The sequence below is a fragment of the Schistocerca piceifrons genome, chromosome 9 (assembly GCF_021461385.2).
Source record: "Schistocerca piceifrons isolate TAMUIC-IGC-003096 chromosome 9, iqSchPice1.1, whole genome shotgun sequence".
In the NCBI taxonomy this organism is placed as follows: Eukaryota; Metazoa; Arthropoda; class Insecta; order Orthoptera; family Acrididae; genus Schistocerca; species Schistocerca piceifrons.
The window spans coordinates 163594944-163617701 of record NC_060146.1 but is presented as its reverse complement, the minus strand read 5'-3'; the positions used below and the strand labels follow the sequence as shown (position 1 = coordinate 163617701).

Sequence of the window (22758 nt, the reverse complement as noted above, 5' to 3'; positions counted from 1 at the left end):
TCACTTGCCTGGAGCTTATACCAGAGTTCGTCTCAGTATCCTGTAGAACAGGGCCGGCCAAACGCTGCACAGTGTGCAGACGTGCGGAAGTACTGCACATGTGCGCACGTGTGCGAAAGCGACATCTGTTATTAGACATGTGTACGAAATGAACGGCGGCGGCTCCATTTCCCTGTTTACGTGCTACAAGCAAGAGCGCAACATACCCAGTCTCGTTTATCCCTGGTGACCGAACAGAGAAGTACTGAGAAATGGCAGGTACTGTGAAAAAGCAAAGAATGGAAGATCTACGTTCTCAGTCGTTTCGATCAAGCATCAGTGATGAAAATCTCCCGCAACTGCTTGCGTTTGTCAATGAGCCGTGCTTTTGTGCCCGATATTAACTATATCATTTCTCATGACCAGTGATAAACGTGTTTGGATTTATTCCTTTCATAATTAAAAATTATTGTTTACTAACTGTGCATTATTGCCTCATTCTGCTCCATGTTACATTATTATCAGGAAAATTGGTCATTAAACCGATTGTTGTATACTTACATTTAGGATTTTTTTTTTTAATGTGTGAAGGGCTACGCTCAGTTGAAGTCGATAAAACATAACATTCATCTAATTGTCGGTTATTATGCAGGTTTCAGACGGAACTGATGAAACATATAGCAATATTGGTACAGTTGAGCATCGAGAGGTCTGCGGTTGTCATTCTGTTCAGAGGTCAGTGAGACAGAAATTATGTGGGTGTAACTGAGGGCACCGAGAATTAGTTATAGGAAACTTTGCATTGGTTTAATGTTATTTGAAGCCATGACTAAGGTTCGTTGGAAGTCGCTAAGTGCTCTCTTTCTTAAATACTAGATCCAAACAATTACGCGTATTTACGTGCCGTCAGTCAAGCTGTCTCAATAAAAACACACGGTTGTTCAAAATGGTTCAAATGGCTCTGAGCACTATGGGACTTAACTGCTGTGGTCATCAGTCCCCTAGAACTTAGAACTACTTAAACCTAACTAACCTAAGGACATCACACACATCCATGCCCGAGGCAGGATTCGAACCTGCGACCGTAGCGGTTGCGCGGTTCCAGACTGTAGCGCCTAGAACCGCTCGGTCACTTCGGCCGGCCAACGTATACTTCCCCCACGATTGTTAACTGTATTACTTGTCTTACTGGGTTAAACTGTTAACATAAAAGTAGACGTCTCAATGAGTAGACTGTGAGAGTATTTTAAATGTTTAATTCGCGAAATACCTTCCCACGGTTGGCTTACAAGCTGTGGAAAGCGCACTAGAACGCGCCGGTACAGAGTATCCCAGCAAGTGGATAAAGCGACATCTGTGGGTAGAAACATGCACTACATGAACGCTGACGGCTGCGGCGTGCACGCTGTGACCCGGAAGTTGCACATGTGCAGGAGCACCGGACGCGTGCAGAATTTCTGGCCGGCCCTGCTGTAGAACCCAGTCCCTCAAAAATGGTTTTCGCACAGTCCGCCGCCTCCCTGTACGTTCGTCTATCTGACAGGACCCATGCTCACACAAAAGCCCAAAAAACGCTTGAAAATTTTTGTTGTGTAGTTGGTGTCTGGGAGGATGCTTGTTTCGGTATAGCCGTACTGCCTCTCGGCTGTTCCATTTGCTTGGTCGTACACAAACGCCATCTCGGTCTGTTCCCGATATGAATAGCGGAACATACTGCTGCTTACAGCAGGCTGCATCAATCACACAGACTGCAACACACAAGACAATAGTGGTCAGAGGAACTGTCATTCGTAAGTTCCATCTACAGTGGCAAATATGCATTTCCAGACACATGTGTAAGACGTGTATATTTCTGTTGTCTATTGTCAAACCACAATTTATGAAAGATGTTTATATTTTAGTAATAGGATTAAGTAGGAATAATTAATATTTGTCATGTTGGAAATAACTGTCGTAGCAGGGAATGTCTGCACCAAAGTATTGTTGACAATAGAGACCGCAAATTGATATAATTTTAAAAAGGGCGGGAGAGACCGCGTATGGATACATTTTAAGAAAAGAACGGGCATTGATACATTTTGTAATGGAAGCAGGGATTGTCTGCACCAGAAAACATTGTTGGCAGGAGAGACCGCACTTTTAGCGTTCGTAGGAAGCGAGAAGTGAAGCGAGTCGGCAGCAGGTCTGAAGCGAGAGGTTGAGAGGAGCGGTGTGCCTGCCAGCCACTAGCTATGATTTACAAGAGATTATAAACGGATGTACAGAGACATCAGCTAACTATTATAATAAGAGAAACTAATATTATTGAATTAATTTTTTGGAGAAACTCAAGACTACTGAAGGTATGTTCGCGCATTGCTGGTTGTAAGATTATTGTAAAAAGTAAGTCCCGTTGGAACGTTTGTAAAATCATTTCATTCAGAATATAATTAACTTTTGCCAGAAATATTGCATTTCTAATTATAATCCATCCCAAAAACCATCAACGTAAAACTTTGCAAAATTTTATTGTTGTCAAGAAAAAGTTTAACCATGAATTACGTAATTTCAGTCAAATTAATTATAGACAACGTCAGCTTTGCTATTAAACAATAACGTCAGCTTTGGTAATAAATACAGCCACTTATTATGAAAGCCCACCAGCAGCTAATAGCGTATAGTAAAACAGAGTAAGCATATTCATGTCGCAGTTCGATGTAGCAGTCAGATGGCGATCCAGTATCACTAAAAAAAGGTAGTGAACAGTTTTGGGTTATTGCAGACACATTCTACGTTTTGTCGAAATACTCAGAAAATCACTTTTAATAAGCAGCAATTAAATTTGTATACGAAGACAGAGAAAGAGAATAAATTTCAAAGGGAACATTTCATTTGTTATTATTAAGCAAGAGATAGAAATCCTAAGAAAAGGTTACATAGTTTGTTGTAAAAGGGAAGGTTATCATTAACAAAAGAGGTATAGAGGAGAAGGTTATTGCGTAATAACAAAAGAGATATAGAGGAGACGGGAAGGTTTGACATGTTCAGAGGACTTTTTTCCGTATGGACGAGAAAGGAATGGTTGAGCCCAAACAAAACAGCAACTCCTTGTACAAAGACCTACACGCATACGCAAAAGATAAGTTAGGCATGTCGTGAAGCAGCGACGATGTGGTCTACTATTTCTCCCTCTAGGTATAACCATCACTGCTAAGATTTATCTCTACAATTCAGACGTCTTGCAGGCGCAGTCCTAAAACCATGATCAGAAAGTCTGCTCCACGACAACGCCCGCACGCATTCTGTTAGACTCAAAAACCACTATGCATGAATTGGATTGGGAAGTCATTACACACCCAGCTTTTTCACCTGACCTTGCGCCCTCAGATTTTTACCTTTTCCGCTCTCTGCTGAACAACCTTCAAGGAATTTCCTTTCCGGATGAAAAGGCGCTCCGAACATGACTCGACAAGTTTTTCGTCTCAAAACCATAAGATTTCTATTGTCGCGGAATCGAAAAGTTACCCCAACGTTGACAGACTGTTGTAAATAGTGAAGGACAATATATTATTGATGACTTAAGTCTCTGTCATGAGCATCTGTTGTGTTTATTAAACTTACGGAAAAACGTTGCGGACGTATGCACCACCCCAATATTTGATTTTTGTTGGCTTACCTTCAACAGTCTGGCAGCTAGCAATCTCTAAAATATCTGATGTAACAGGAAGGCCACGAAACAAGAACTTTGGAAAAAATATGCTGCGCAGCATTTTAGACGCACGCGTGTTTCGCAATGTTGTGTCCAGTTGTGCAAGTCCCTAATACGCATGATGCCTATTTCTTGATAAGCATCATACAAGAGTGTCGTGCTCACCACCGGATTTTTCCTTTGTAGTCCTCGTGATGTCATTTGAGCTTGTATTTCGCTCGCCTTATCTTCTTATTACGATATATGCGCTTCTAGAGATAAGGACAGCAGTCACCGACTGTGTTTTCAAGTACTTCTGCCGGTAGTATAAACAGCAGTATCACTGTGCGCGGAAGACAGTCCGTAACCATTTTGCCTCTTCCACTGGTCTGCCAGCAAGGCAACAGCGAGATGGCCAGCAAATTGCAGTACATCACTTTCTACAATGGACAGAAGATGCCCATTGTAGGCCTGGGAACGTGGCAGGTATGTTACATTACAAACATTCGCATACATATTGACCAATGCACATTGTTCGCTACATTCTCAGTGAGTCTGTTGATCTTCCTCAAATATGTTTCCCTATCTAAACAAAAAGACATCAACAAGAGTTTGGTATGAACGAACAGGGTGATTCAGGAGGAATGTCATATAACTTATGAGGTAATTCTACATGCGAAAATAAACCGAAGTAGTCCTATGAACATGTATCCGATTTTCGATCGTTATGGAACTGGGGCGCTGTGATGGCCGGAGCGGTGGTGGAACGGGTGACGGATCCATCCTGCAAGAGGTCTTCAGAAAGTCTCCCACCCATCTGAATGTACCCGTTAAAGCGTTGGAAGGCGGGCTTTAATGCGAGCAAAAAGGTCGGTAAAGTGAGCGACAAGTTCTTCATGTGTGTTCACCTTCGTAGCGTACACATCCCCCTTTAACCAGCCCCATAAGCAGACGTCTAATGAGGTTAGGTTGGGTGATCTGGCAGTGCAGTTAATGGGTCCACCGTGGCCAATCCACCGTCTACGAAATGTGTCATTCATACTGAGACACTTGTCTGGTACAGCGAATGAGTGAGCCATCATGTTGCCATTGTTGCTCCAATGTTACATCTTCCAAAAGTGCAGGTAGTTCTTCTATCAGGAAGCCATTTGGCAGGAACGCCAGGTCATCAATCTTACCACACCAGATGTTCACTGAGAACCTTACTTGCAATCTTGTTTCTTTAGTGTCATGTGCGTTCTCCATCACCCATGTATTAGAATTGCAGTTGTTTATGATACCATTGCGTGTAAATGTAGCCTCATATGTAAATAAAGTGTATTGCGCGACGTCTTTGTGTACAGCCAACCATTCGTAAAATTGTTGTCAGCTTACTGAGTCACTTGGATGCAGATGTAGCTCGGGCTGCTCATGGAATGGGTACAAGCCCTCAGAACTTAACGTACCCCACAACCATGTTTGTGGCATATCGAACTCATGGCTCAAAAAATGGTTCAAATGGCTCTGAGCACTATGGGACTTAATGTGTGTGTGTGTGTGTGTGTGTGTGTGTGTGTGTGAAAACCTATGGGACTTAACTGCTAAGGTCATCAGTCCCTAAGCTTACACACTACTTAACTTAAATTATCCTAAGGGCAAACACACACACCCATGCCCGAGGGAGGACTCGAACCTCCGCCGGGACCATCCGCACAGTCCATGACTGCAGCGCCACAGACCGCTCGGCTAATCACGCGCGACTATGGGACTTAACATCTGAGGTCATCAGTCCCCTAGAACTTAGAATTACTTAAACCTAAGTAACCTAAGGACATCACATACATCCATGCCCGAGGCAGGATTCGAACTTGCGAACGTAGTGGTCGTACGGTTCCAGACTGAAGCGCCTAGAACCGCTCGGCCACACCGGCCGGCCAACTCATGGCTATTGTGCCACGTATTGGTGGTTGACACCGTTATATCACTGCGATAATGTCTTCCTTTTCCTCAACTGACTGGACACCCTCACGTTTTGATGTTACGTGTACACTGAGTAGTGTTCAGCAACCCTGGGAAATACATTATGCGATCAAAAGCTTCCCCGGACACCCCCCCCCCCCCAAAGAAACATACGTTTCTCATATCAGGTGCATTGTGTTCCACTTACTGCCAGGTACTCCATACCAGCGACCTCAGTAGTCATTAGACATCGTGAGAGAGCAGAACTTCGAACGTGGCCAAGTGATTGAATGTCACTTGTGTCATACGTCTGCACATGAGATTTCTACACTCCTAAACATCCCTAGATCCACTGTTTCCGATGTGATAGTGAAGTGGAAACATGAAGGGACACATAAGGCACAAAAGCGTACAGGCCGACCTCGTCTGTTGACTGACAGAGACCACCGACAGTTGAAGAGGATCGTGATGTGTAATAGGCAGACATCTGTCCAGCCGATCACACAGGAATTCCAAACTGCATCAGAATCCACTGCAAATACTATGACATACTATACAGGCCTCCACTGATGTTTTAAGCACCTTCTTACTTCCCACTGTTGAAGAGCAATTCGGAGATGCCGATTGCATCTTTCAAACGATCGAGCACCTGTTCATAATGCACGGCTTGTGGCGGAGTGGTTACACGACAGTAACATCCCTGTAATGGGCTGGCCTGCACGGAATCCTATAGAACACCTCTGGGATGTTTTGGAACACCGATTTCGTGCCAGGCCTCACCGACAGACATCTATACTTCTCAGTGCAGCACTACGTGAAGAATGGACTGCCATTCCCCAAGAAACCTTCCAGCACCTGACTGAACGTATGCCTAAACGAGTAGGAGCTGTCATGGCTAAGTGTGGGCCAACACCATATTGAATTCCAGCATTACCGATGGAGGGCGCCCGAACTTGTAAGTCATTTTCAAACAGGTGTCCAGATACTTTTGATCACATAGTGTATCTTGGCGCAGGGAGTTAGTCAATCAGGGAAACATCTCCCACATTGTCTCAGAGCCGCATGGGCGGCGATGTTACATTGCCAGTACACAAATAGCATGTCTGCATATTCTGCATGGGCATGTGTGTAGTATGCTGGTATTCATGGGGCAATGGACTTGTTTGATTAAACGACACTCCAGCACAACATGCGCACAGCCTCACAACTGCTCTCTGATTCAACACACGATTGCACACTGGGTTAGCTTACAGCTGATGCCTCGATGCAATGTCACAGTGCTCCCATCTGTTGGAAAATCCCCACACCTCGTGTGGGATGGATCATCCATCTGTCCTACCATTAGAGTATCCACCATAGCGCCTACACAGCATTTCGGTAAGTAATATTAAAATTTGAGGGTCTGTGTTATTTCTTCCATTTAACCAGTGTCCACTTTCATCATGCGCAACCAAGGTCAAAAATCCTGAAACTTATGTACCTCTGAGAAATCTATGAGGCATTCTCCACATGTCTCTTATTATGTGCCAACTTGAAAGAAACATCGATCTACTGGTAAGGAAAACAAACATCAATTGATGTAGTTCTCAATTTATGGTATGTCTTTGGTGAGACATTAATACTGTAATGGAGTGCCAATTTTTGTACATGTCGACTGCTATAAAACACATGAGCCAAAGACATGCATGTGTGGGACAGATATGTATGGGCCCTCCCGCCAGAGGTTCGAGTCCTCCCGCAGACATGGGTGTGTATGTTGTTCTTAGCATAAGTTGTTTTAAGTAGTGTGTAAGTCTAAGGACCGATGACTTCAGCAGTTTGGTCCCTTAGAAATTCACACACACAAATATGTATGATGGATTAGTGTGCTTTTTAGGTTGGTCAGTACCTCCAAGTACATTTGGCAAGATCAAGCCAATAACGTTTACTTTCCCCTGAGCAGCAGGTCAGGTGTTGAAGTGTGGGTGCATGAACGAAAAACTGTTGGACTAACCTGACAGGTGTAGTCCACTTTCTGGTGCAGTTACAACCATGCAGAAAACAACCAAGTAGAACATTATGTAACGTGTTTGTGTGAAAACTGTTTGACGCAGAGGAAAACAACCAAAACACTGATGTGTGTATATATTAAGGTACCACATACAAAAATAATTGTTTTTATACCCGTTACAGCCTCTATATGCACACAGTGGGACAGGAGTGCAGTGTCTGTGAAACTGAAGAGGTGTCTTGGAAGGAGTCTCATAGGGTCCAGTCTTACATGCTTTACTATTATTCCAAAATACCATCCAATTCTTGTTCATTTTAGTCCTTCTGTAAGTATCACTTTAATGTGTAATTACAAGTCGTGTAGTTTTAAGTGTTTTTTTCGTAAATATTACGTTTTAAATGGTATCTTCCCCTCAAAGTTGCTTTTCTTGCAGCTGCTGTTGAGCTGCTGTTACATGCAAATTGTTCGAGATCATGACGGTCGAAAGTAGATCCTAAAAATTGTTCAAATTGCTCTGAGCACTATGGGACTCAACCTCTGAGGTCATCAGTCCCCTAAAACTTAGCACTACTTAAACCTGACTAACCTAAGGACATCACACACATCCATGCCCGAGGCAGGATTCGAACCTGCGACCGTAGCGGTCGCGCGGTTCCAGACTGAAGCGCCTAGAACCGCTCGGCCACACCAGCCGGAAAAGGAGATCTTAGAAACAGAGTTTTAAGATCTGTAACACATGACTGGTAAATGAATATTTTTCCAGTATGAGACCTCGCACGGCAGTGTTTCATAATAAGTAACTGCACGCTGCAGTGACAAGTGCTTATACAGGCGTTGCCGGCCGCAGCGCCGTATTCTGCCTGTTTACCTATCTCTGTATTTGAATACGCATGCCCATACCAGTTTCTTTGGCGCTTCAGTGTACAAGGAGGCCAATGAACCATACGTAATTCGAAAGGTACTTTGCCACAGATGTGCACAAAGAAAAAATCGTGTGTGTACATAGGAGCTGAGAGTGGGAAAAGGAAGTAACACACAGTCGTCAGTGATGTGATCACAGCAGAGTTCGGCACTGTCTCTCGTTAGTGGCTGGTTGTCGAAAGTGGATTCTTACTTTTGACAGGAAGTTTCGGATATGCAAGTAATGCACGGCCCAATGCGGCTCTTGTTTTATGAATCTCCTGACTGGTTTGATGCGGCCCTCCGCAACTTCCTCTCCGGTGCCTACCTCTTCATCTCGGAGTAGCACTTGCATTCAATGTCCTTAATTATGTTAAATGTATACCAATCCCTGCCCCTACCCCACCGCTTTTACAAGGCCTCTTAAAATCCTCTAACGCCATGTGCTTCCCCTTGCCTTCTGTATCCACCTTCCTTCTCTCACACGACTCCTGTATGACATTTTCCCCTTCCCCCACCTCCTCCTTTTCCTCCAACATCTCCGCATCCTTAACACTGTCCATAGGCTTGATCCCCCCCACCCCTTGGTTTCCTCCACCTCTCCAATCCCCACCCATTGCCACGGCTCTGTCGCTGTATCTCTCCCTCTCTCCACCTCCACATCCACAATCTCCTTCATCAGGGCATTTTCCAGCACCTTCCCCTCCCGGATGTTGAACTTCGCCGTGACATATACCCTTTGTTCCAACTTTAACCTGGCCTTGTTCCCCCCTCCCTCCCCATGGCCACCTTTTCCTCCGCCCTCCTCCCCCCTCCTCCCCCCTCCTTTTCCCAGAGCGGATTTTCCTCCTTCCCCCCCCCCCCTGAGTCCCTGCACCCCCTCCTCAACTGTGTCCCTCTCCATTTCCTTCCCTCCCCAGCCCTCTTCGACACTCCCCTGCCCGTCTCCCCCCCTCTCCACCCCTCCCTCCCTTCATTATTCCCTTCTTCCTCATCTACATGCCCCTGGCAGATCCTGTGTTTGCTCATCGTCTTCAGTGTGCTACGTCAGTGTTGTGTTTTGTGCTGTTCTCCTGTGCATCCAGAGCTGTGCTTTTAATTGTGTGCTGGACTTGTACATTGTGTTACTGTCAGTGATCATTATGTGCTACACCGTCCATCGCTACTTTTATGCTCTAACCATACTTCGCCATGTGTTCTTTTAACTGTCCCAGTGTGAGGTTTTGTTTTGTGCACAATACATTTTTCAGGTTTTTATCTCCATTTTACATCCGCCCCCTTTTTCTGTCTGTTCTCTTCCATTATTTTCCCCCTTTTTATGTTTATGTACGCCATATTTTCTCCTTTATACATTTAAATGTCTTCTCTTGTATAATTAATGTCTTTCGGCTGAAGAGCAGCATATATGCTGCTCCCAGCCTGCCCCGGATGGGGAACTGAAGTACAATAAAGAAAAAAATCCAAACCCTGCCTTCCGCTGCAGTTTTTTACGTCTACAGCTCCCTCGAGCAACATTGACATTTTTCCTTAATGCCTCAACATGTCTCCTTCGTTTTTGTCCATTTTTCCATATTTTCCATTGCTCACCGATTCTGTAGAGAACATCGTCATTCCCTATCTTATCACTCACTTCCAACATCCTTCTGTATCACGACATCTCAAACAGTTGTATTCTCTTTCTAAGAATCCCAAGATTCACAACAGAATGCTATGTTCCAAACACAAATTCTTACAAATTTCTTCTTCAAATTAATTCCTACTAGTATCGCCTGTGGGCAAAATTAGATCAGTTGTGTTTATAAAGCAACGAGATTCAACGTTTGGTTTTACACAATTAACTGGAATTTATACATATTCATATTCTTATTTCATATCTGCCATAAAAATATAGCTGTAAAAGATTATACGTACAAGTCATTGGACCTGATCTATCATAAAAAAGGCATGTATCTTAAAGTGATGCACTCCGCATAAAGCAGTCTGAAATTTTAGCCTCAGAACTGACCTTACCAAATGCTGCAGTATAGCTACGAATATTACTGGATTTATTCTTTGATTTCTCCTTTATTGTTCGAGCGTTTGAACTGTGTCCTTGATACACTGCGTTGAAAAATAGCTTTTGTACTAACAGTGGTAAATTAATTTTCTCCTGTGATAGTACAGTGGGAATACCGTTGCATCTCGTATAGTAACCTCACGTGCTAAATGCTACATATTACAAAATCTGCGCTGTAAATTCATCAGACTGTACTTATAGCTCTCAAAATTATTGGGAATTACTTTAGTTCACATTAAATATATCTTTCAAAACACGAAGCGAGGCAGCACAGTGGTTAGCACTCTGGACTCGCATTTGGGAGGATTATCTAGATTTTGGTTTTCCATGATTTCCATAAATCGTTCCAGGCCCATCTTCCTTCCCCATCCTTGTAACAATCAGAGGTTGTGCTGCATCTCTAATGACCTCGCTGTCGGTGGGACATTAAACTCTACTTTTCCTTCCCCGTTTCAAAACAACAATGGAATGATATTATCAATGTCCGCGTTTTTCCCATTACTTCGTTTACGTAACATCATCGACCTAGCAGTTGTCGCTTGGTAACTGCTCTATATGCGTGTGTCACTGCAAATGAATGATGTAAAAGTGAACACCCCTAGAACGCGATTTCACGGAACATTGTTATTTTCGTGTGTCATTGCTACTCTAACAGCTGATGATTACGCTTGGCATAAGTTGGCAGCACTTCAATTTTCGACGTTCATGTGTTACAGATTTTAATGGATGATGAGCGTATCATCACAGTTATAAATATCAAGACGTCTGCTTCCTTTTAACACTCTCAGCGGCTACGTACACACGTGATTTATTCTTTGTGCACATCTGTGGCAAAGTACCTTTCAAAATATGTATGTTTCTATGGGCTCCTTGTATACTTGAAATTAAAAATCAGTACTTCAAATGGTTCAAATGGCTGTAAGCGCTATGGGTCATCAGTCCCTTAGACTTAGAACTACTTAAACCTAACTAACGTAAGGAGATCACACACATCCATGCCCGAGGCAGGATTCGAACCTACGACTGTAGCGGTCGCGCGATTCCAGACTGAAGTGCCTAGAACCGCTCGTCCACAGCGGCCGGCTTCAGTACTTCAATTTTAGTGTTCACGCATTAATATTATGATGTTTCGTGGTAGTTCTTTCAACAGAGCAGTACCCTCTTTGACTGAGCTAGTCAGCACTACAAGTCCTTTTTGTTTTATCCTGAATATGTTACTGTGCTTCCAAGATATCAGGATTCCTTAACGGAGTCTACTTCGTAGTCTCGGGTATTGATGGTAACTTTCATCTGCACCTCATTATTGTCGTCACTGTTATCAGTTTACTTTCAGTCAATATTCTGTAGCCATTAGACCATTGCATTCAGCAGCTCCTGTAATACTTCACCACATTCAATTACGATAAGTCCCATCAGTGAACCTTATCATTACCGTTGTTTCACAACAAATTTCAGTCCCGTTATTTAACATATCTTCTGTTTCTGTCATTGCTTCTTCGAGGTGTAGATTTAACAGAAGCGGTGAAAGACTGTGTAATCCTGTCTTGCACCCCTTCTTATCGGCTCACTTCGTTCTTTGTCTTCTACTCTTATTGTTCCTTTTCAGTTCACATCTTTCCTCTGAGAATTTCTGACACCTTTTACTATTTCACATTGTCGAAGTCTTTTTCTAGATATTGTTAGTGGAAGTACATCAGTACAGTGCTCATTAGGTAATTATTATATGACAGTAGTTCCACAGTTTTTGAACTATTACCGTTTCGTTAATGGCTACTCGTACTTTGTCTCAAGCATGCATGTAAAGAATGTTCACAGAACAAAAATTTTTCAAAACAGTACTTGGTTATTTAGAGTCTGATTTAAAAAACAAAATTATGATTATTTTGTGAACTAGTAGAACTACCTGTCACTTTAGTACACAAAAGATGTGTCACTATATGAGCTAATTTCTGATAACGCGTACCTTAAATAAATCGTTTCTTGCACCTGCATGAAATATGATAAAAAAAAGAAAAAAATACTGAAGAGCCAAAGAAACAGGTACACATGCCTAATATTGTGTAGCCCCCCCGCGAGCACGCAAAAGTGCCGCAACACGTCGTGGCATGGACTCGACTAATGTCTGAAGCAGTGCAGAAGGGAACTGACACCACGAATCCTGCAGGGCTGTCCATACATCCGCAAGACTACGAGGAGGAACAGATCTCTTCTGAACAACACGTTGCACGGCATCCCGGATATTTTCAATAACGTTCATGTCCGGGAAGTTTGGTGGCCAGAGAAAGTGTTTAAACTCGAAAGAGTGTTCCTGGAGCCACTCTGTACCAATTCTGGACGTGTTGGGTGTAGCATTGTCCTGCTGGAATTCCCCAAGTCTGTCGAAATGCACAATGGACAGGTATGGATGCAGGTGATCAGACAGGATGCTTAGGTACGTGTCACCTGTCAGAGTCGTATCCAGACGTATCAGGGGTCCCATATCACTCCAACTGCACACGCCCCACACCATTACAGAGCCTCTACCAGCTTGAACAGTCCCCTGCTGACATGCAGGGTCCATGGATTCATGAGGTTGTCTCAATACCTGTAAAAGTCCATCCGCTCGATACAATTTGAAATGAGACTCGTCCGACCAGGCAACATGTTTTCGATCATCAACAGCCCAATGTCGTTGTTGACGGGCCCAGGCGATGTATAAAGCTTTGTGTCGTGCAGTCATCAAGGGTACACGAGTGGACATTCATGACTGCACGACACAAAGCCCGTGTCGATGATGTTTCATTGAGTGGTTCGCACTCTGATACTTGATGGTCCAGCATTGAAATCTGCAACGCTTTGCGGAAGGGTTGCACTTCTGTCACGTTGAATGATTCTCTCCAGTCGTCGTTGGTCCCGTTCTTCCAGGATCTTTTTCCAGCCGCAGTGGCGTCGGGGGTTTGAAGTTTTACCGGATTATTGATATTCACGGTACACTCGTAAAATGGTCGTAGGGGAAAATCCTCACTTCATCGCTACCTCGGATGTGCTGTGTCCCATCGCTCGTGCGCCGACTATAACACCACGTTCAAACTCACTTAAATCTTGATAACCTGCCACTGTAGGAGCACTAGGCGATCTAACAACTGCACCAGACACTTGTCGTCTTATATAGGCGTTTCCGACCTCATCGCCGTATACTGCATTTTAACATATCTCTGTATTTGAATACGTATGCCTGTATCAGTTTCTCTGGCGCTTCAGTGTAATGCTTAGAGGTTATCATTAACATGAACACCAGCTGTTGTGCTGTCGTGATGCGACTGAGAGGAATATCTGATTCATGTCTCTTGAAGTAATAAGTCACATTGTTTTGGAAGCTGGTGTACCTCTGAACATAAATGTGATGGTTTCAGTCATCGACAGGCGATGTCGGAAAAGCTGTGGACGCGGCTCTTGAGGCTGGCTACCGCCACATCGACACCGCCTACGCTTACGGCAACGAGAAGGAAATCGGAGACGTCCTCAAGAAGTGGTTCGACTCCGGGAAGCTCAAGCGGGAAGACGTGTTCATCGTCACCAAGGTAGGAGGGTAGCTAATATATACAAAGCTCGCAGTTACTGACACATATAATGTGATAAGTGCTCATTAAGAACCGTTGTTACTGCAGTACATACCGCACAAGTCTACACATTTATATAAAAGATCATTGTATGTATGTAAGTTTCACATCTCCTCCTAAGACACTGCATCTGTTTCAACCAAACCTGGGACGAATATCGCCTACGTTGTGCCAAGAGGCACCGTAGGGGTACGGACCACGAAGACCTTGTAAGAGTGAGGTCAGAGGTGAAAAAGTGCTGAAACAGAAGTAACTCAAGAACACCTGAAGCAGTTCCAGGCATAATCTGTATAGACACAGAGGTGACAAAGGTCATGGTATAGCGATATTCCTATATACACTACTGGCCATTAAAATTGCTACACCACGAAGATGACGTGCTACGGACTCGAAATTTAACCGATAGGAAGAAGATGCTGTGATATGCAAATGATTAGCTTTCCAAAGCATTCACACAAGGTTGGCGCCGGCGGCGACTCCTACAACGCGCTGACATGAGGAAAGTTTCCAACCGATTTCTCATACACAAACAGCAGTTGACCGGCGTTGCCTGGTGAAACGTTGTTGTGATGCCTCGTGTAAGGAGGAGAAATGCGTACCATCACGTTCCCGACTTTGATACATTGCCATTGGTTACACGTCTCGGTCACCTCGTGTTCGCATCGACGGCACTTTGAACAGTGGACGTTACATTTCAGATCTACATCTACATCTACATCTATACTCCACGAGCCACCTTACGGTGTGTGGCGGAGGGTACTTATTGTACCACTATCTGATCCCCCCTTCCCTGTTCCATTCACGAATTGTGCGTGGGAAGAACGACTGCTCGTAAGTCTCCGTATTTGCTCTAATTTCTCGGATCTTTTCGTTGTGATCATTACGCGAGATATATGTGGGCGGTAGTAATATGTTGCCCATCTCTTCCCGGAATGTGCTCTCTCGTAATTTCGATAATAAACCTCTCCGTATTGCGTAACGCCTTTCTTGAAGTGTCCGCCACTGGAGCTTGTTCAGCATCTCCGTAACGCTCTCGCGCTGACTAAATGTCCCCATGACGAATCGCGCTGCTTTTCGCTGGATCATGTCTATCTCTTCTATTAATCCAACCTGGTAAGGGTCCCATACTGATGAGCAATACTCAAGAATCGGACGAACAAGCGTTTTGTAAGCTACTTCTTTCGTCGATGAGTCACATTTTCTTAGAATTCTTCCTATGAATCTCAACCTGGCGCCTGCTTTTCCCACTATTTGTTTTATGTGATCATTCCACTTCAGATCGCTCCGGATAGTAACTCCTAAGTATTTTACGGTCGTTACCGCTTCCAATGATTTACCACCTATGGCATAATCGTACTGGAATGGATTTCTGCCCCTATGTATGCGCATTATATTACATTTATCTACGTTTAGGGAAAGCTGCCAGCTGTCGCACCATGCGTTAATCCTCTGCAGGTCCTCCTGGAGTACGTACGAGTCTTCTGATGTTGCTACTTTCTTGTAGACAACCGTGTCATCTGCAAATAGCCTCACGGAGCTACCGATGTTGTCAACTAAGTCATTTATGTATATTGTAAACAATAAAGGTCCTATCACGCTTCCCTGCGGTACTCCTGAAATTACCTCTACATCTGCAGATGTGTTACGACCCGTGGTTCTACTCTTCATTCGATCCCTGTGAAACCATACATTTCAGCAGGATAATGCACGTCCGCATGTTGCAGGTCCTGCACGGGCTTTTCTGGATACAGAAAATGTTCGAGTGCTGCCCTGGCCAGCACATTCTCCAGATCTCTCACCAATTGGGACCGATGACCGTCGCAGTCTGTTCCCTTTAATCCCACAAACCAACCAACCAATCTCTCACCAATTGAAAACGTCTGGTCAATGGTGGCCGAGCAACTGGCTCGTTACAACACGCCAGTCACTACTCTTGACGAACTGTGGTATCGTGTTGAAGCTGCGTAGGCAGCTGTACCTATACACGCCATCCAAGCTCTGCTTGACTCAATGCCCAAGCGTATCAAGGCCATTATTACGGCCAGAGGTGGTTGTTCTGGGTACTAATTTCTCAGGATCTATGCTCCCAAATTGCGTGAAAATGTAATCACATGTCAGTTTTAGTATATTTGTCCAATGAATACCCATTTATGAACTGCATTTCTTCTTGGTGTAGCAATTTTAATGCCCAGTAGTGTAAAAATGGCAGTACTACCGCATGCACAGGGTATAAAATGGCAGTGCATTGGTGAAACTGTCATTTGCCATCAGATCGTTCATGTGAAAAAGGTTCTGGCGTGGTTATGCTACTTGATTGGAATTAACAGACTCCGAACGCAGAATGGCAGTCGGAGCTAGACGCGTGGAAATCGTTAGGGAATTCTACATTCCGAGATAACCAAATTGTGTGGCGAGAAAGCCACATTTCCGGCATTACCTTTCACCACGGGGGACGCAGTGGCCGAGGGCCTTTGCTTAACGAGCGCAGCGGCGTTTGCGTAGAGTTTTCAGTGATAACAGAGAAGCAACACTGCATGAAATAGCCACAGAAATCAATGTGGGACGTACGAGGAACGTGTCCGTTAGGCCAGTGAGGCGAAATGTGGCGTTAGTGGGCTATGGCAGCAGACGAAGGACGCGAGTGCCTTCACCAGCACCACGACATCGCCTGCAGCGCCTCCCCTTGGCTCGTGACCTTTTCAGTTGGACCCTAGACGACTGGAAACCTGTGCCCTTGTGAGATGAGTCCCTGTTTCAGCTGTTAAGTGCTGATGGTGGGGTCAGCGTGTGGTGCAGTCCCCACGAAGTCACCGACCCAGGTTGTCAACAAGGCACTGCGATAGGTGGTGGTGGCTCGATAATGGTGTGGGCTTTGTTTACACGGAACTGACTGGATCCTTGGTTATGTTCGTCTGCTTGCAGACCATTTGCAGCCATTCGTGGACTTATGTTTCCAAACAACGATGCGATTTTGACGGATGTGACAATGCGCCATGTCACCAGGCTACAATTGTTCGCGATCGGTTTCAAGAACATTCTGGACAGTTCGAGCGACTGATTACGCCACTCAGGCCGCCTGATATGAATCCCATCGAACTTTTAAGGGACATAATCGAGAGGTTAGTCTTATGCACAGACTCCTGCACTGGCAACAGTTTCGCAATTATGTACTGCTATAGAGGTAGCTTGGCTCAATATTTCTGCAGGGGATTTCCAACGACTTGTTGAGTCCGCCCCACGTCGAGTTGCTGGACTACGCCGGGGAAAAGGAGACCCGACACTGTATTAGGAGGTATTCCATAAACTTCCGTCAACTCAGTTTCTAGAATAACGTGAATGTATTTTCGAGATCCGAAGATTGTATTGACTGTAATTTGAAATTGCTGATATGTGTGAAAAGTATGTCGTTTTAGACTACTGAAGACAGTACGTTTCAAACACATCGGTCTTTCTTCTCTTTTAGCCATAAAATGTTTAACTTTTGTTCTCTCTCTCAAGTCAAGTCAAACCCGAAAAAGAAATATATTTTAGAAAAGGGCAGAACAATGTGTAACCTTCACACTATATTTCGTTTCTGTGTAGAGTTTAGCCCACCTTCTCCTCCCACCCTATAAAAGTGTACGTGTTACCAAAACCATGTCCCCACAACCTGCTATCCAACTTAAACTCGTATGCTAACCTTTCACCAAACAGAACCTAATTTGCACTGAACTGTAACTGATCTGAGTGCAGCTTGTCTTTGTATTAAATGCGCAACTGAAGTAAAACAGCTACCCGAGCCTAATCAAAATTTCCACTTACATCGCGTCTTGACAACATTGCTGCAGATTTTTCGAAAGAACAACAGCAAACATCAAGCAGGCAGCGGCTAAGCTAGGTTTCTATTTCCAAACAAAATTTCCAAACTATACTCAAACTGTTTCATTCCACATGGTACAATGTCGTAATGCGTAATGAAAAACAGTGGGATGGGGAGGGCAACTATTCCTGCGAAACGATTTTCCAAGACAATCGTTTTACAAGGAAGTATGTATTCAGAAAGACACCGTAAGATTTCGTGTGATCTTCTCACATAACATAGGTCTGAACAACACTATGCATATCAAAGTGAACAATGATTTAAAGTAGGCTACAATGCTACAGAGAATTTCAACAGCTTAATCAGTTGATAAATTAATGCATGATTCAGGAAGACACTATGAGCTGTCCGTCCGTTCATTGAAATGTTTGTTCTCTTTCTGTAGTCTTGGCAGTTGTCACACTATACACTGGTTATAGAATACGAGTCATGTGGTAAGAATACACTACCGTCGCAAGTAAATGTGATGAATAGTGAGAGCAGGCGAGATACCACATAGACGTCTCACAGACATGAAAACAACAAGTAAACGGTGTGAACTATATTACGAAAAAGGAATTCAAGAGTAAAGACTTCCAACACGAAATGCAATTTTAAAAACGTTAAAAATGGATGTTTTGACAGGGCACAGAGAAATTGTATGATTATGAAACTGTCGCGTTCATTTTTTGCAGCTTGTGTGACAAACTGTTATGTTTTCATCATTTCCTTGGGAGTGATCACATTCACATTCATACCAGCACCTACATCGGGTAAGGAGGAATATGTCACTCAGTTACCTGGCACACAAATTAGGTGCGACGATAAGAAATTCGCATCATATGGCAAATGTACCTGTACTGTAACTAATGCCGTGTATGACATACCAGACGTGTTTTCTGCTGGAAGATTTGGTTGACTTGTCGCCTTGTGATCAAACGTTTGCGGTTCCCATTCGAAAACCACTTTCTTTCGGCTGCTAGGTGTGCAGAATCAATTGTCGTTATGTGTCCCTAGCTTACACCTCGCTGTTGCAAACGGACGTTACACCACGACACAGACGCAAATTTGAATAAAGCGAACAGCGACAAAAAAAAGTTAGCACAAAGGTGATGTGAGCACAGCTCCCCAGCTTGTTAGCCCATTACCATAACCACTTAACCACGACGCCACATCTGCTTCTGGCTGCTTTATGTTGCAGCTCGTATCCTTGGGCCCTTCACTGTTTCTATTTTGCTTTTTTTTCCCAGTCCAGTACAGCTTCTTCCTGTTTTCGAGCTTGATCAATGTTACATTTTTGACTGGCTGTCCACTGGGCTCTCTTTACCCTTAATTCTGAGGGGTGGATGGTGGTGTGCGATGGAGAGTTTCCCTTTTAAGAATGTATCAGACTGCGCAGAGGCTAAGACTGTCACGACAACATCAAAGATTGCTTAACAGTAACGTAACTTGCCCTCTCTCTAACGTGCACATCGCTAACACATACACTACTGGCCATTAAAATTGCTACACCTAGAAGAAATGCAGATGATAAACGCGTATTCATTGGACAAATATATTATACTAGAACTGACATCTGATTACATTTTCACGCAACTTGGGTGCGGAGATCCTGAGAAATCAGGACCCAGAACAACCTCCTCTGCCCGTAATAACGGTGTTCATACGCCTGGGCATTGAGTCAAACAGTGCTTGGATGGCGTGTACAGGTACAGCTGCCCATGCAGCTTCAACACGATACCACAGTTCATCAAGAGTAGTGACTGGCGTATTGTGACGAGCCAGTTGCTCGGTCACCATTGACCAGTCGTTTTCAATTGGTGAGAGATCTGGAGAATGTGCTGGCCAGGGCAGCAGTCGAACTTTTTCTGTATCCAGAAAGGCCCGTACAGGAGCTGCAACATGCTGTCGTGCATTATCCTGCTGAAATGTAGGGTTTCGCAAGGGATCGAATGATGGGTAGAGCCACGGGTCGTAACACATCTGAAATGTAACGTCCACTGTTCAAAGTGCCGTCAGTGCGAACAAGAGGTGACCGAAACGTGTGTGGCACCCCATACCATCACGCCGGGTGATATGCCAGTATGGCGATGACGAATACACGCTTCCCATGCGCGTTCACCGCGATGTCGCCAAACACGGATGCGACCATCATGATGCTGTAAACGGAACCTGGATTCGTCCGAAAAAATGACGTTTTGCCATTCGTGTAGCCAGGTTCGTCGTTGAGTACACCATCGCAGGCACGCCTGTCTGTGATGCACTGTCAAGGGTAATCGCAGCCATGGTCTCCGAGATGATTGTCCATGCTGCTGCAGACGTCGTCGAACTGTTCGTGCAGATGGTTGTTGTCTTGCAAACGTCCCCATCTGCTGACTCAGCGATCGAGACGTAGATGCACGATCCGTTACACCCATGCGGATGCCTGTCATCTCGATTGCTAGTGATACGAGGCTGTTGGGATCCAGTACGGCGTTCTGTATTACCCTCCTGTACCCACCGATTCCATATTCTGCTAGCACTCTTTGGATCTCGACCAACGCGAGCAGCAATGTCGCGATACAATTCCCGCAATCGCGATAGGCTACAATCCGACCTTTATCAAAGTCGGGAACGTGATGGTACGCGTTTCTCCTCCTTACACGAGGCATCACAACGTTTCACCAGGCAACGCCGGTCAACTGCTGTTTGTGTATGAGAAATCGGTCGGAAACTTCCTCATGTCAGCACGTTGTAGGTGTCGCAAACAGCGCCAACCTTGTGTGAATGCTCTGAAAAGCTAATCCTTTGCATATCACAGCATCTTCTGCCTGTCGGTTAAATTTCGCGTCTGTAGCACGTCATCTTCGTGGTGTAGCAATTTTAATGGCCAGTAGAGTAACAATCAAAATGACATGACCATCTTACAAGCCTACCGGAGTAAATGTCTTTCAAGTACTGATGTTGTCACGATTCCCGTCTACCGATGCAGAGAGTGCACTGACCGGAGGACGCTTTATTTCCAGCTGCCAACGATCGGCAACAGGGAGTCAGCGGTGGAGAAGTACATCAAGCTGTCCCTGTCCGCGCTGCAGCTGGACTACGTCGACTTGTACCTGGTGCACAACCCCGTGGGGATGCAGGACGTGGAGCAGGGGCGCTACCCCAGGGGCCCAGACGGCAAGGTGATTCTCGACATGGACACCGACCACGTCGCCATTTGGAAGGTACTGTACTCAACGAAGGTAACGTGCCCTCGCGTACCGGTTTCCCTAACTCAGTCACAGATTAAAGAAACGAAAACATGATGGAAAACATCAAAAGCTCTGCCCACCAAAAAAATTGTTTATTTTTTCTGGGTATATGTCCTCGGAGTCTTTCGCGACGGCATACATGAATAAAACATTCTCGGTTTCCCAGCCGCGTCAGTTCGAATAAAATCCTCGAACTTTCGATGGCCATCTCCGCCATCGTCGTCAGGAGTTCACTGACTGCCGGGACTGCTTTTTTTTTTTTTTTTCTTTATTGTATTTCAATTGCCCATCGGCAGCAGCATATGCGCTGCTCTTCAGCCGAAAGATATAGAACAAACAATAGAAGACATTTAAAAATAACAAAGGAGAGAATATGGTGAACATAGATATAAAAAGAGGGGGAACATTATGGAAGGCAATAGCCAAAAACGGGGTGACTGTAAAATGGAGATAAAAAACTGTTTAAAAGTAGCACACACAAAAAACCACACACTGCGACAATTAAAAGAACACAAAGCACAGTATGACTGGAGCATAAAAGGTATCGACAGATGGCGTAGCACATAACAAACACTGACGGCGAACCTCAAGGCAGTACACAATTAAAATCATACCTCTTGACGCACAGGAGAAACAGCACTAAACACAAAACTGATGTGTCACACTGACGATGATCAAAACAGAGGATCTGCCAGGCGCAAGGAGATGAGGAAGACTGGAAGAAGGGAGGGAGGGGAAGAGATGGGGGAGGTGAGAGGGGGGCACGCTGAAGTGGGCCAGGTAGGGAGGGATGTGGGAAGGAAAGAGGTAAGTATGGGGTGCAGGGTCTCAGGGGAGGGGGGGAGGGAAAGGAGGAAAATCCGCTCTGGGAGAAGGAGGGAAGAGGAAAAAGGGGGCCTTGGGGAGGGGGGGGGGAACAAGGCCAGGTTATAGTTGGAAGGAAGGGTAGATGTCACGGCGAAGTTCGTCATCCAGGAGGGGGAGGCGGAAATTGCCCTGATGAAGGAGATGGTGTGGAGGTGGAGAGAGGGAGGGATACAGCGAGAGAGGCGTGGCAACGGGCAGGGGGTGGAGAGGAAGGAGGAAACCAGAGGGTGGGGGGGGGATCAAGCCTGCGGACAATGTAAAGGATGCGGAGATGTTGGAGGAACAGGAGGAGGTGGGGGAAGGGGATCAGTTCATACAGGAGCCGTGTGGGGGAAGGAAGGCGGATACGGAAGGCGAGGCGGAGCGCATGGCGTTCAAGGACTTGAAGGGCCTTGTAAAAGCGGGTGGGGGCGGAGATCCCGGGACTGCTATGGTTTCTCCCTTATACAGGCATGATGACATCATCATCAGCCAATCAGATCAATCCAATGTGGCGCGCGCGCGTAAGTCGAGCCGGGCAGCTGGCGGAGCTATTGGCCGTGTGACGTCAGGTGGCGCCAGGGGCAGGCGCCACGTTTGAAACTGCCGCTCCAGCGTCGCGCATCTGTCTCTGCTTTCTTTCCATGTCCAACGCCCGCCCCCATGCCCTGCTGAGCGTGTATCCCTGGTCTCTGTTGAAACTGTTGTTGTT

At 45.1% G+C, this 22758-nt stretch overlaps 1 protein-coding gene across 1 annotated transcript in view; it reads left to right on the top strand.

The window, feature by feature from the left end:
- Positions 1-4003: 4003 nt before the first annotated feature.
- LOC124716803 (aldo-keto reductase family 1 member A1-like) overlaps positions 4004-22758 on the top strand; it is a 36815-nt gene continuing 18060 nt past the window's right edge. The window contains exons 1-3 of the mRNA XM_047243352.1: positions 4004-4132; positions 13923-14090; positions 20973-21173. Of these exons, the coding sequence (XP_047099308.1) occupies positions 4058-4132; positions 13923-14090; positions 20973-21173 (444 nt within the window). The 5' untranslated portion in view covers positions 4004-4057. The remainder of the gene's footprint in view (positions 4133-13922; positions 14091-20972; positions 21174-22758) is intronic.